Raw genomic sequence first — 15,653 nt, 5'->3', positions numbered from 1 at the left:
GAGTCATGTATGTTTGGGCTAAATAACCTATAGAATGCTAGACGGAAGGCAGAATGCCTAGATACCTATACCGTCATGAAAATCTATATTTGCATTAGGACACATGGAATCGCCGGCTTGCAAACTAGTAATAAATTAAGGCACACACAACACAATTTGAAAGGAGTTTGATACAAAGACGCACGACAGAGTCCGCTCTATTCTCATCCCGCAAGTCAAGCTTCAGAAATGATTTCAGGGCAAGGGAGGACCCACCAGGATGTTCCATTGGGCGAGAGTGCTGTATGGTCTAAGAACTTACTAATTTCCTATTTTTCGTCTTCTAAGAAGCACTTTGTCAGTTTACCATTTATGGCAGGTGGGGTCGTCTGAACAACTTATTAAGTGCTTTACTAGCTTTTGTTCATATGACATTCTTCATCTCTCTCAAAATATCACTTTTCGACATTATAGGTTTAGCTGGCACGTATGTATACATGGCGCCAGAAGTGATAAGAGAAATTCCGTACAACAATGCGGTTGATGTGTGGTCATGTGGTAAGTCTAGTTGTTTTGCATCTCGCCACTGCTGCATGAGATTCACGGACCATGAATCTTTCGTTTCTGAAACAGCCATTGACATTCCACAGTGCGTGGAAAATGACACTCAACGGATATGAAGCTTTCTGCGACATAGCATCAGCTGATTGTTTAAGACATTTTTTAGCAAGCTTGTTGTTTGATTTTATTCCCGGAGATGCGGTGGGACTATTGGTGTACTATGTAAATATTTCCGATCAAATTCGGGACAACGAAATAGTGCAAACTTTGGACGGTGCACGGATAAGCAAATGTGGTCAAGTTCATGCGGATTACATTACCTGAACGGAGTTTGTAGATACAACAGTCTTGGGCGGTTCACTTGGGTTTACTTAAATACGGTGCTACAGAAATGGATTTTTTGCTCCTGGGGAAAGTAAGAGTAGTTATGTCATGGCGAGTGGTTAATGCATGATGCAATATGCCTATTTCTAGCGCTAATTACAATTGACAGGATAGTGTTGTGTCCAGCCAGAGACAATTGTAGGCGCCAAATACTGATTGCAACTTATCGGCAAATAACCTGACGACATTCTTGGATCAGCCTCCTACGATAGTGACTAGCTGGCTCCGCCGGCATCTCTGGTCCAGAAAGGTGATTTAGTTCCTCGTTCAACTCACGATAACACGCAACATCCGATTAGTGTAAACCATATTGTTTCAGTCAGCAAATGCTTTCGCTTTTGGCAACGGAAACCTTTTTCTGGAGCCTTTGATTTCAGGAGATATCACTCGCTCGTCAGTCTTTTCACTTTGCTGTTGAACGCTAGTCTTAACGAGTGCTGTTTACCAAGCTGAATAGACTGCATTGGTTGGCGTTAACGGATGTGGTCTACAACTTTTTGTATTACGCACTAGTACTCACGTTTTCCAACTTGGGCAAAGTCCATCACCCTACCGCGGGCCTGATATCATCCACAGTAAAGGTAAGGTATCATTTGGAAGTTCGCTTCAACTGTACCAACCCCGATTTGTGAAAACATGTTCAGACGACGACATGGAAAGGTGAGAATTTTCTGAGGCACAGCACATACCGGTAAATTTGGACTAGGTAGTCGACAATAAAACGACTAACAGAAAAGATACGGTATCATTATCTTAAAGCCGTCTGTGGGCGCAACTTGGCAAAATTTCAGCAGATCGGCCCAGTTTATTTTGATAAAAGCATGTGTGGTAATATCCTAAATGATGGTGACCAAATAGTTGTACAGTTTTGGACATGTGAGTGTGTGTACAAAATCGCAAACTGCCATGCTGGGATTTTATGATGACCCCTCCCCACCGAGACTCTCGGCTTGCATGCTCACTGTCCAAATAAGGAAAGTGCAGACTTATAGATGGAGTAACTTAAAATAATAAGTCCTATGAAACGATTAGCTCTACAATTGGTTGGCAATTTGAACTCAATTCAGAACCGAACTGACTACTTTGTTTCTGCATATGGCTAATCCACACAGAATTTTTGTAGCTACTGGCCAACCATTTCGCTTTGAATATAATGCAAACTGTTTTTGAATGTTGAAACCAGATGGCAGTTGTGTCATCCCAATTCTGACAATAGATGTACAGCCCGATGACTGGATCTTTTCACGTCTATGTACCTAGGCGTTATCCTCTATTTGTTGCTGGCTGGCTATCCACCGTTTATGGACAGAGACGACGACCGTTTGCAGAGAAAAATTCTTACCACTCGACACACTGTAAGTATTGTGTGTAAGACTCTCCTATATTATTAGGGTACTTTTTAGAGCATTAGAATAAATGTATGTCTTGAGGGCAACAATTTTATTTAACCTTTCTACCACGTAGACCAAAGAGGCAGCGATGAACCTATAATAATAATATAACGATAACAGTAGTCCATCTATAGCACCATTTCGGTGTCTAGCCACTACACTGCCCGAAGAAGGTAGAAGGACTAGGATTCTGCCAGGTTTTTAAGCTTGGGCAGGAGCGGTCGACAGGTCGAGATTGAGTTCGAACGACAAACCCCCAACCAGAATGTTGGCGCGTTAACCACTGAGCTATCTTCAGCTCAAGGCGCAGGCATAGTGGTTCATGGGAGGAGGCCCCGTATCGGTGATTCAGTGTGAATCGTTGCACCTAAACTGAGAGGTACTGCAAAAAACACTGTGCGAGAAAGTTTTCTAAACAGTTTTGGGTATACCGCTCGGTAGCGCCTCGTTCTTGACAAAAGCTTCGTCGGTTCGATAGCCAGTTTAAGTAATGTTTTTGTGTGAGTAATATATAAACGAACAATAGTTATCATGAGTTTGTAGCCTATTTGCTTTGAATGACATGTGGTTTATAACTCCCTTGGTACTGCTTTTGAAAGCCTCCAAGATGTCACGAAACGCTGTGTTTTGTTATCTCTGCCATTGTGATCTACGTAGTCGTCCGCAACTTGCTTCGGTGGGTGAACTCTTAAAGCAGTAGGCACCTGCTTACGTCCGTCAGTGTGATGAGTGAAGACCGAGCAACCTAAATACAGCTCCATTTGATTTTAGTTGTAAAAGCTTGGGGGACTGCACCTACCTGATGAGCCCTATGAAGGGCGAAACCGGTCGTGGGCTGTCGACGGATTTTCAGCAACCTTATGAGTAGTACATCACAAATATATACAGTAGACACCTGCTTATATCCGTCAGTGTGATGAGTAGAGACTGAGCAACATAAATACAGCTCCGTTTAATATTAGTTGTAAAAACTTGGTCAGTTGGCACAAAAATGATATCACCAGTTTAATTTCAAACCATTATCGTCTATTTTAGAAGAAAATGTTCAAAAACATAAAAAGTATATGCAAATGATCGACGTGGAAAGGCTACTGGTGAAAAATAGTCAAAAAGTTTGGGGCACCCCGTCTGTACTCGTGCCACCAACAGTCCCAGTCAGAAAAGATGAATCCCAACGTATGTAAGGATGTCTAATATGGGAACACACCTGTAGAGAAAACTTCCGAAGAAAGAACAAACAATACTGAGTGCCCTTCAAGGCGCGGTAGTAGCTAGCACAGTCAAGACTCGCACAGTGGTTAAAATGTTCGTCATACAGCGTCTGGTGTGATAGTCAGTGGCAAGAGTGTACAGTTAAGATGCATAAAAGTGTCACAAGTACGCACAGAGCCCCTCAATACAAGCAAACACAAGTCACTGACTATGACCTTAGGAAATCCTGGTCCAATAAGAACCTTGGCGGAGTGAGGAAAGCTGATCCCTAGACAAAAAATGATCATCAGATGACGAACCAAAAAGTCGACATCACAGCCGATTGCACTTATGGTTGAGATTACGGCGAGGAAATATTCATCAGCATCATACTCCTGCCTCTCTTGATTCCACACGCGCCATTCATTCTCCGCGCCAGTCCGAGATTATGTTTACGTCTCTCATAATTGTTTGGCGCTCTCGAACAGCGATTAGATCAGTCTTGATGAAAGACGTCGACGAAGGTGCTATCAACTCCTCGAAGTTGGTGTATCCCAGTCGACGGAGACGTTTTGCAAGTTCCCTTGCAACCCGATTATGACGAGCACATCCAGCATCATGCGTGATCTAGCAGGACTACAAAATATGCACCAAACGCACCAGTTGGCCACAATTTCCACGATAAAAGATTGTTTGGCCACCGTGACCACGCCGAGCGCGTTTAACCCTCGTTCTGGAAACACAAGCCGTCGATTTGACACAAGTTAAGTGACAAACTCCCGTAGACCGCAACCATCAACGCTGTTGTGCAGACTAACGACCCTAGCAGCCACCAGCTCTTCCTTGGTGTATACTCATGCACTTTGGACTCGGGTCGGAAGACTGAGATCTCAAACTGCCTGCCAAATGCAAGATCGTTTACCACATTGCGTAGCACTCGGCACTAGGTAGACAGGAGCTTTTTCATACATGCTCTAGCTGTATCAGGATAGTTGCACTCAGACCTGGGATACCAAGTCCCCCTATTGTTTACCGGTGTGGATGTAGCTGATCGGGTTGTCTTTCGATAGACGTAGCCAACCACGAATAGAATGCCTGTTGTAAATATCCTACCTTTTAAGCGTGTTTCGGTAAACTTGGCCGAGCGCAAACAAATATGTCAACCTCGTAATCAGGCGGTTCCTTAAGATCCATTCTTTGGTGTGGCTTCAATGGGGCAAGTGTTACCTCATCGAGCAGTTTGCCCAACTTCTGTTGATGGGTGAAAATTTTTTTCCTCTTGAAGGCAAGAGGATGCCCAAATATGTTACAGTATCTGTTAGACCTAGAGGAGTGGTGAGCTCCTCGGGCGTTGATCTTCATACCAGCTCTTCCCAACTCAACCGCAGCAGCTTCAAGCTTCTATTTAAGGTGAGCTTGACTTTCTGCACACAGTCGTCAGCAAGGGAAAAACCATCTACCAAGGCCTCATGGAGGTGTTATCCTTGTTGCGGCATCGACAATCCAAGAAGCTCATCTATTGCCATGATGAACAATAATGAGGAAAAATGGATCTCCCTGCCTCACACCTCTGTGGCACTGAACCTCGGAACTGGGGAAAATCGCCAAGGCATTCTCATAGGACTGTGCGGTGTATCGAAATAGAGGTGACGGTGTTCAGAACGCCTGGGCAGATTTAGCGATTGTGTTATGCAAAACCAAATCAAACGCTCCCACAGTATCAACAGACGTCAAGCTGAGGTTGGGAACAGTAGCTGAAGAGTGGCGGAGCAGGGTGTGTGGCAGCGATGTAGCTTCCAAACAACCGTCTTGATGTAGAAATGCAAACTGGGGTGAAGACAGTTGGCTCCAGGGATCAGCCAGTACCTAATGAAGCAGCGGGTAAGAAAGGATGACACGGAGATTGGTCTCAGTCGGTACGGTGAAGTCAGATTTGGAGCCCTCAAGCACGACACAGATAATAAAAGTAAGTAAAAATATCCAGCGAGCGTGTTGGTATTAAACCGCACAGCATCCTGAATGTGAGCTAATTTAGACTTACGAACAAACTTTTAATCTGAACGGTGAAGTCAGATTTGGAGCCCTCAAGCACGACACAGATAATAAGAGTAAGTAAAAATATCCAGCGAGCGCGTTGGTATTAAACCGCACAGCATCCTGAATGTGAGCTAATTTAGACTTACGAACAAACTGCCCTTTAATCTGATCGTACAGCCGACTTCTCCACCTGCAAATTGCTCGATCAAACTTCAATTAAACGATAGCACTCAGTGACTTGGTCGGTTATCCACGTATTTTTGGGCAGACGGCACCTGTTTTCAATGCTGCTTGGCGTCCAGAGTTATGTCGCAGTTACTTTTTATGAATCTTCCCATGATCCATCTAGCCTGTCAGCATCTTTACGTCTTTGGTGGTACAGGGTCTGAATGGCGGCATAGTTGCCTTGGTGGATCTGCCTTCGTTTGGCAGGTACCCGATGGACTAGCTGACGACGGCGTCCGGACTCAGTTTTCCAGGTGTGTGGAAATGTCTATTGGGGCGTGGAAGTCCAGAAACGACAAGACTTGCTCCGGTGTAATGATGCCAGGCTGTACCCCTCGGGCAAATGTCATAAGGTCAACTGTGGCAAGCGGACTGTCAGCATACAGTTCCAAGAGTGACTTGGCGCAATCCACGGTTTGTTTAAGCTAGACTCTATAGCCATTGGCTTTTAACAAGTAGGCCGCAGTTTGATCGACCAGCAAAATACTGCTTCAATCTCGTGAACAGCTTGGTTTGCGTGCCACACGATGGATATAAATTGTTGGCCAGGCGCAAGAGTGATTGTGATTCTTGTTGGGATCAGCGGACACCGGAATTCTTCACTCGGCCAGACTTACCTTCAATATGCTGGGTGGAGTGTTCGTGCCGGCGTTGTTGACCCTGGCCAGTCTTCATTGGCAAAAGGTGGGAACAATCACCGCAGGCCAGTTGTGTGACCACGCTTGTACCAACACTTTCATGGACGTGGACTCGACAGTGGGCCACCAAGTCAGCTTTCGATCTGCAACACTTGCCACATTCCTCACACGTTAGCCCCTCGAGTCTCTCCTGTGTACTGACCGGGACTGGTGTTGAGGTGCCGGCTGATTTTTTTTGCACATTGTCGAAAGCAATCAGCCCTGTCTGGGGTTGCTGAACTCAGCTCACTTTGACTTTCCGTGCTACTAACACTGTTGCTTGAGTTTAACAAGAGATATCATCTGAAAAGTGCACAAGAAGGTGGGCTTTGGCTTCTTGCCGCGTTTAAAAATATGCTCAGCTGCTTACCTGAGGTGGAAATTTCACTGAGGTCTTCCGTAACCCCTTCGGTGTATTTAGATGACGGATGTTACAACGCACTGAACCGTGTCCATCATAAACTGCAAGGAACCGCTCCAACTTGGATTGTCGTTTCTTTTCCCCTCATTCTGTCTAACTGAATTTCGTCATCTCAGGTTATATCGCAAATATGGGTTTCCGTAAACTTCATCGAACTTGAAGTTCGTTTTGGATAGTACTTTGTTTTAGAGTTCACAGCTTCAGGTTTGTACACGTCCAATTGTTATATAATGGAAAGAAAGAATAAGCGGTAGTTAGACAGCGAGCTCTGCGAGGGGCAATTTTTCGAACAGCTAGCTGACTAATAGAGTACTAGGTCTACTGTCTGTACGCCTTATCACCTACGTGACTAGTGCCTGCATGTGTTACTTTGTCTCGTGACCAAAGTAAGCTGAGGTGTTTCAGGGTCCATAAGTTGAAGTTAAAAGATGCCTATCTTGACGTGGTCGTAGCAGAGATTTAGTGAACTAGTGAAATAAACGAGTAGATATGCGTTCGACTCACCGTAGAAACTAACATCCCACTTCCATGTGTACACCAGTATTGAACCGGCGTTAGTCTAGATTATCAGTCAAATATGCCTTACTGCACACTTTGGCTCTGTGACTAAACTGAACTTATACTACCTGTATTTGGACAGTACCAGAAATATTTTTCTTGTAGTTGTTTAAAATAAGAGCGCGTTGTCCTAATATCACGTGACTTTAATTGGTGAATATCGCACGGGGGTTTGATCATATTTTATTGCGCTACTTGCTATATTGATTTCTCTCGTGCATGTGTCAGTACCCACCCAATGAATGGAGCCTCATTACCCGGGCAGCGAAAGACCTGATCGATCGAATGCTGGAACGGGATCCATCCAGACGAATTTCAGCAGCTGCAGCTCTTCAACACCCGTGGCTGCGGGTACGTGTGTTTTGAACAAAAACATTTCAGTATTATGCACATGGGTTGGGTGGCCGCTTCTGACGAGACCTAAATGCACTTTTAAAACGATGAAAAATGCCACATCCGATTTGGTGATGCATGCCTTAACTGGTTCAAAAATCAAAATTTGTACTGGTTGAGTTATTTTGATGCGAACAGTATAGTCTTACCAAAAGAAAGTTGTGAGCTGCACGCTTCCGAAAGTCTGGTTTATCACGAACTCACTGATGCATCGTGTCGGGAACGAAGAAGGGTTGTCTTCCTTGTGAAAACAAAGTATTGTACAACGTAATGAATTGCAACGAAGATAGATAGCCAGGTCGACAACACTTATTTGAATATATAGTCATTTACGCGATTTCTTTTTAACCGTCGCAAGTGATTCACAGCAAACGATACATCGGATGTCGTTTTGGAACGACATCAATCAATCCGTAATTTCTGCATGATAGAATATTGATTTTCACACTATTTGAGATATACTTTGGCAACTCAATGATGAACATTTTTTCACAGTTAACTTTTATTTGCCCGAAACTGATAGGAAAGAGCGAGAGTTGCTTCGGACATCCATCTTCGGGAGGCTGTCGATCACCTGAAACAGTTTAATGCACGTCGTAAATTCAAAGTGAGTCCCAATTTTGTCATTTTTTGGGAAATTAGTTGTCGAACCATTTGTGTAGGAAAGTAGTTTTGCTTACAGGCACTCCAGTGCTCCGGGATTTTGGACAGCTTGAGCCCAACCGGCATGAAATTTTGAACTGTGAAGGTTTGTTTCGTAGATGAGGTTTTTGTTAAAAGCACTTAGGTTTTGTCGTCTCATATCAGCACATACCTTTTGGTAACCAGAGAAATGAAAAACTAGAAACATAGTTCACACGAAAAAAATTTATCGTATTTCTTGGCTTCTGACAATCGATTATTGGGTGTGATCTAGATCGCTTCACACCTGATCCTCAACGGGTGTCGGAAGAACGCCACTTGTGGAAAAGGCGATTACATCTGCATCATTAAATTGTTTTGAGAGAAAAAACGATTACCGCTTTCGAGAAGAACAAGGTGGTCAACATGCTGATTTATGCAAAATAGACGGAAAACGTGCATGAACTTTACGAAGTCGTTGGCCATTTGAGTAGTGTTCTAAGTAGTACACCGAGCTTTTGACATCTCGGTTAAGATATTAGTGAAATTAGAGATGGAAATCGTTTAAATTGTGGAACCTATCTGTTCATGGGACGAATATATAGTGTACCATATAGAGCAAACGTGGTACTTCGTATTCGGGGTATCGAACATCGCATTGAGGTTCTCAGGGTTTTGGTTTTGTAAAAGCCGTCAGGTCAAGTTTTATTCCGTCTATAAGTTGGCAACACAACACAAGATTGTACAGACATGTGTATCCCCCGAGAATTCCGGAGAAAAATTGACAGAAGGTGGTACTACACTGCCTAGAATAATTACCAAAGTCACTGTAAGTCACACATTTGATAACCAATACCTGTATTTTATCCATGTGAATTACCCAAATATTCCGCCTGATGATCGGAACAGCCTTAGTAGTTTAATTTCACAAACCACGGGTGAAGAATGCAACTCCACCATAATATCGAATAAAGGATTATAAAGTGCATAGGTGTTCAAGTGAGAATACAATAAAGAAGACTGTATTTCTATGGAAGATTTTGCTAGCTTGGGTAGCGAAGAGGGTGATTGACTTGTTCACTCAGTTGGGCAATTTGACTGCAAATGTTTCATCACCAATCGAGGTGACAACATCAGTGTGTCTTCGGGGAGCGTAGCACAACCACGAACCCATCACCCCGCTCAGCGAACAAGACAACTACCAAAGAGACTGTTTCTTAGGTATGAAAGTTTTCAAATCAGCTGTTGACTTAATGAAGTAAGCACCCGAGTATTAATCAGTAGCAGCAATGTTTTAGAGTACTTGTCTTATCCCAGAGAAGCTCACAATCTCAAAGACGTAAGTGTAGATACAACCGCATATTACTCATGAAGATATAGTGAGATCCAAAAAACCTGCGGTCAATAGCAGCTTGAGACTTTTAACCCAGTGCTCAGATGGCTTGGATATCGTGAACAAAGCTCAAAGTGAAATATGAGGTCCACCTTGTCTGGTCCATTTAGCTAACTTATATTACAAAATGCGAACTAAATCAACCCTCCCTTCGGCATCATTAATTTTCAGTTGGCTGTTTTACCCCCCGCAAGATGTCCTCTTTGGCTGATCAATAAAAAATGTGCTTGGATAAATTATTTGAGTGATTTTTTTCAAGGTTCATCCACATATTGAGTGATTCTTCACAAGCGATGAAACTAAGGATTCCGAAAGCAACATTCGTCATTGGCTACTATACAGAGGTGAGATGGAGATAGCTCAACGCAGACGTAATGGCAGGAAGGCCTGTTGTTTGAACCCAGCCACCGCATCTCGACTACCCCTACCTGGACTTGGGTAACCTGACCGAATCTTAGCATGGAGGGCACGGGAGGAAGGCAACGAAAGAGTGTTACAACTAAACAATTTTGTCCACGAAGAAAACTACTCACAAAGTTGCTGAAAACTCTTCCACAATCCACAAACGGTCTCGATCTTCTTGGGGCTCATGATGTGGCCACAGTCCCCGAGTTTCCCTCAATCATAAGCTCTACTTGAACCCAAATTGGACTGATTTCGGCAAATACAATCAATCTGGTTTTCACTGGAGACTCAAGGGCTTGGTTGTCTAAGCCTACTCAGGAGCGGCGGAGATGCCAAGGTTGGATTTGAAGCACAATCTCCCGGTCAATAAGGTCGCGCCGTAACCACTGAGATATATCGAGCTCACTTACGAAGAAAAGCAATTTATTAGCATCACCCACGGTGACACTTTGCGTTGCTCAGCATGCACAATAGTGAGAGGAATGCAGTCGTTCTGAGTTTTGAGTTTCTGTGGCAAGCCATTAACTTGTAGGGCAATTATTCGCGCATAACTCTTCCCATTACTCATCGTCGTATAGCCCAAGAACCTCAAAACGATGTGACAGAATTCTTTTTGAATGACATTAAATATAAAGAATGATACATTACAGAACTTATCTCTTCAACAATTATGATAGAGTTAGTCGGCCTTTCAGAAAACAACAGCGCCTCATCTTAGGCAGCACTCAATTTAACCGGATATCTTAACAAGTCACATGACGTAGTATCGAGTTACTAATACATTTTTTCGAAGCGAACAAAAAGCAAACCTCTCCTTCGGGGAGAACATTTGAATCAAGTTAAAGCAGTCGAACTGGTAACCAAAAACTCACCCTTTTGTGGAGCAAAACATATGTATCACGTTCTTTTAGACTGAAAATTCTAAAATGCTGGTGAAAGACCGGCATTATTTCTACTGCAGCCATACTTCTCGCCACTGCTAGGTATTACAAATCCTTGTCTGGTGTCACATTTAGCGCACGTTTCAAAATGTTGAGTGGAATGTGAATACTTGGACTCTGTCCATTCTTTTAGCTAAATTTCCGTACTCACGTTTTTTCTTCAGGCAGCCGTTGTGACCACCATGCTTGCAAACAGACAGTTAAAAGGTAAGAACGATAATTAGTAGTCTGCTTTCCGTTAAGATTTTGCCGTTTTTCAAAACACAACAGTATGTCCTACTGCTTCACGCCTACTTAATCACTGGACTCAGTAGTAGTATTTTAGCATAAAATGTCTCACCCTATTGGTTTTGTTCTGACGAGCTCATTGTCCTGACTAGCCGGAAAACGCGTGATCCCCCGCGAGAATAATAGTATTCAGGTGTAAACCAGGAGTTAAGTGACCAACTTTAACATATCCAAACTGTTTGTCCCAATAAGGCTGAAAGATTTTAAACTGTGCATTTTTGGACATAATTAGATTATCAAGTAAAAAACAGTGTTCCTGGAATTTGCTTCGCCATATGTTCTTTGCTTGCAAAGTAATTGCCACTTATCTCTTCTTAGTTTCCGGAAATTTGTGTACTTAGGTTCTGCTTTACTGAACATATTTCGGGGAGAAAATTCTTCCAGGGCTTCAAAACCTGTCTCGTACTTTAGATGATAGGTAACCACAGACAATAGTGCTAAGAAATATTGGCTATTTTCCTTCCAACAATAGCCATCTGAATTGGACTCACTGAAGTCCTCGATTTACGGAAGATTTTGTTCATTAGTTTGGTTGCTCCAGAAGTCGCTATCAAAGCTCGAGGAAGCTTCCCTACATACAGACGATTTGGACACAGCGCGCAGAATCTCTATTTGGTCACCATGATATCGCATCCATGGGATAAAGCTACCAGTCCACGCGTTGGAAGAGGTTACGTCCTGAGACTCCATACTGCACCACATGTTAACCATGCGGCCTTCAGCTTTCATAAAAGGCCAGAACAATCATATGCAATCCACTGATACCCCATTTAAAGAAGCCATCTAGTGGGAGAACAGGTTAACACTACATCATCTAGAACCTAAAAGGTGTTAGAAACATAAGTCTCTCTAGTGACACCACACCACCAATTTAATAGGGTGATGGAATATAGATACTGGGATCGAAAGCTATGATAGACCGCGTTCGCGCTGTGTTCGGCCGAAAAATTTGCAGCAAACCTATTCCGTTGTGAAAACTACGCAGCCAAACTAAGCTTCCTAATAATGGGGGCTCATTTTGCAAATGGATGATTGAATCCATGTGGTATATACCACTGTGTAATTATACGTTCATATATTATATTCGAGTAAGGGAGAAAATAATAGGTAGTAAGGTCGCTTTATTGGATGTGGTACCATTTGAGGTCCCGGTCTTTAGAATGAAATAACCCAATTTTTTTGTTTGTGAATTCTATGAAGAATATCAGTAATCTTGTTCAAAGATACACACAGTGACTGAGTGTGTGACTGAGCAACGTTCCTCTTCTCAAGGAATACTTTATCTTTCGAATACTTTATCTTTCATGTTTGATCCGAAACCTAGTTCACAATATCTTTTCCACTTCAATAATACGTACGTTGTAAAATGTACGAACAGGGTCCTGATGATAACCTCCACGAGATAAAAACCCGGGAGACATTACAGTAAAAGGGCGTTTCTAACAGTCATCCGTTGCGGTACGATGAAGTTGGTTTGTCCACTTCGAAGTGGTAAAGCACTGACCCTCAGCTTGTCTTCTGTTATTGCCCATTGGTGGCAGTTATCATTGGACACTTAACAGGCATGAAAAGGGTATTACTACCAATCTCCTTGCACTCCTAGATTCATACCTGACCTAGCCGATGTAACTGTAACTGTGGTCAATGAGAGTAAAATGAACTTCAGGAACCCTTAAGATATACACGCGTACATATGACCCTTAGGAAGGTAAGTCCATATTTGCCATCAATATAACGACATTAGGTTCTCTGAACAACCGCCAGCTTAAAGTTTCTCTTTCATGTGATCCATACAGCAGTCAGACGTGAAAATGATGGTAAGAGTTTCATCGAACCCGGTTTCGGTATTGACCGCAGCACACTCGATATTAAGGCTAACCCTCATGAGTGAAGGTCCTTGGGTTAGAGTTTAGTATAACGTGCACACTGTTTTAACCGTCCGCCAGTTATGCACCCTAACAACAACTTCTGTTAATTATGACAACTAAAACGTGATCACATGTTGATTTCACCGATTGGATTGGGAGACGCTGTGGTCGATGCCTCTATCTGCTCTAATCCGCTACCAGATTCTACATCCAATTTGGTTATGGCAATTACTGGATTATGTTCGGTGGTTATCCAAGGAAGACCACTAGAAGGGGAATTGGTTGATCTTTTCTAGATGCTCGTACGCACTAGGTTCTGGAAATATCCTGATAGTCTCTATCACAAAAGCTATTTCCAATAGTAAATTCATTCTTCGGGGACTACTGTACCATTTTTCACCGTTTTTTGCTTCGATGAAAAATTATGTTTTGTAGCACCACCGTCGGGTTTGTTCTGCCGCTTACTGATCCTACAGGTAATGTTAAATAACTCTTGGTTTGCAAGAAATCATCAAATCACATGAGTATGTCAACTACACACACCTGGTGTTCAGATAAAACATAAGATTGATGATATCTTGGAGTTACGTCCATCCGATGAGCCACAAAGAGTGCAAAACCGGTCGTGGGCTGTAGAGGGGTTTTCTGCAGCCTTCTAGTATTGGCGGGTTCACTACTTCCTGTTTATCTCCTATATCCTTCCATAGATTTCATCTCAAGTGTAATCCTTTAGGAAGCCAGTGAAATGGCCATTTTTTTACTTCGTTTGAGTACTTTTATGCAATACTTTTCCTAATGCAGGTTTCCTTATTACCGGTGTTCTTTTTCATGATTTCTTATTAAAAACTTAACCAATTGCGTTGGATGTACTTCAAAAAGTGTTCTGACCAGGAACCTAAAAACCTACTTTCTATTTTTCACAAACACTGTTCAGTTCAACTACCTGGTTAGCCTCTGGGATGTAGACTTCCGGACATGGGGAGTAACAATTAACAAACCAGAATAAATTACTGATTTTTACTCAAACATCAGTGCAGTGAATTTCTCTGCTTTAAAAGGATGAAGCTGAGCTTTTGGTGATTTTTACAGTAGTATTATGTCTATTAGCTCTATCTGCGGTTTCTTTTTATTTTTCACCGTCAAAAAAATAATTGGCGGTCTCTGCAAACGCCTACAATATCGTATCGTGCAAACTCCTGGAAACAAGAGTAGTCAAACAGCAATAGTTCGGTGGCTTCTTGAGTGCGTTCTGTGCGCTGCTACATCATTTGAGTAGGGACGTTTATGCACTTGCTTTTACTATTTCTTTGGACATTGAAATCACCTTCGCCGAACAGTCAACAGTGAATCGCCAGTCACTTGATCGCCTGCTAGAGTACCGTTTGAGTGGACCGCGAATAAGTTCGAACGACCCCGTGGACGCCAACTATATGCCAACATCCCTTTGCATACGGCTAGCTGAGCTGGAATGTCCAGCCGATTGCGATGACACATCTACTTACTTTAGACAGTTAAGGTACCGGCCGTGGTGATCTCAAAAACAATGACCGCCTTCAATTTTGCTTCGGGAAAACAAACTGAAATCTACGAGATATATGACACCATTCAATGTTTCCTTCCCGTCTTATGTGTATGTGTGCATCAGATTAGAAGTGTGGCACTCGATTATTTAACTGAGCGTTATTTCAGAATCAGAACTATTTGGTTTGATACTTTGAAATTCTAAAGCAATCTCCTTACCTGCCAATATCCGTAGCTCCAATCGATTCGGCTCAATAGCCGCGGTGTATAGGCATGTATTTTTTTTGCATAATTCATACTCCCTACGTTTCCGTAAAAAAGTAAGACTTGGCTTTACAGTTAGGAGTATAAATTCTGTTTGAGAAATCACCATACGCTCCTGTGAATCACCCTCACTTAGACCACAGTAACCAACTAGTTTTGTAGTGAGTGAACGGGAAACGATGTTTATTTGGTCGGTTACTCTGTACGAAGCGTAAATTTGCGGTTGAATAATTTGCCTTGCGTAACATCGTAGTGTTTTTTTGATAAAACATGTTCCGAGTGCTAACTAGCCAGTTTCTGCTACGATTGTACGACTACGCTGTTGATGGATATCAGCTGACCAATGAATGTTAGTCTTCCAATAGGGTGCATGGTGTTATAAAGTAAGTGGAAGTAAATGTTGTAAGAACTGAAAAAGTCAATGTAGTTTGACAAAGCTTGTATATTCCAACCACGAGAAGATATCAGGAATTACTTTTTTTACTTACACTTTGTCTGGTCCTAATTTTATTACCGAATGGTGGAAACTTCTTCC

General features: G+C 42.6%; 1 protein-coding gene across 1 annotated transcript in view; it reads left to right on the top strand.

The window, feature by feature from the left end:
- Nucleotides 1-13,356, top strand: part of T265_14032 (hypothetical protein) — a gene marked incomplete at both ends in the record, with an annotated part of 25,741 nt that extends 12,385 nt beyond the window's left edge. The window contains 6 exons of the mRNA XM_009171702.1: nucleotides 454-537; nucleotides 2,185-2,279; nucleotides 7,653-7,775; nucleotides 8,341-8,424; nucleotides 11,342-11,384; nucleotides 13,262-13,356. Of these exons, the coding sequence (XP_009169966.1) occupies nucleotides 454-537; nucleotides 2,185-2,279; nucleotides 7,653-7,775; nucleotides 8,341-8,424; nucleotides 11,342-11,384; nucleotides 13,262-13,356 (524 nt within the window). The remainder of the gene's footprint in view (nucleotides 1-453; nucleotides 538-2,184; nucleotides 2,280-7,652; nucleotides 7,776-8,340; nucleotides 8,425-11,341; nucleotides 11,385-13,261) is intronic.
- Nucleotides 13,357-15,653: the final 2,297 nt, after the last annotated feature.

Source organism: Opisthorchis viverrini (assembly GCF_000715545.1).
Source record: "Opisthorchis viverrini unplaced genomic scaffold opera_v5_132, whole genome shotgun sequence".
Classification (NCBI taxonomy): Eukaryota; Metazoa; Platyhelminthes; class Trematoda; order Opisthorchiida; family Opisthorchiidae; genus Opisthorchis; species Opisthorchis viverrini.
This window is presented reverse-complemented; position numbering and strand designations above follow the sequence as displayed.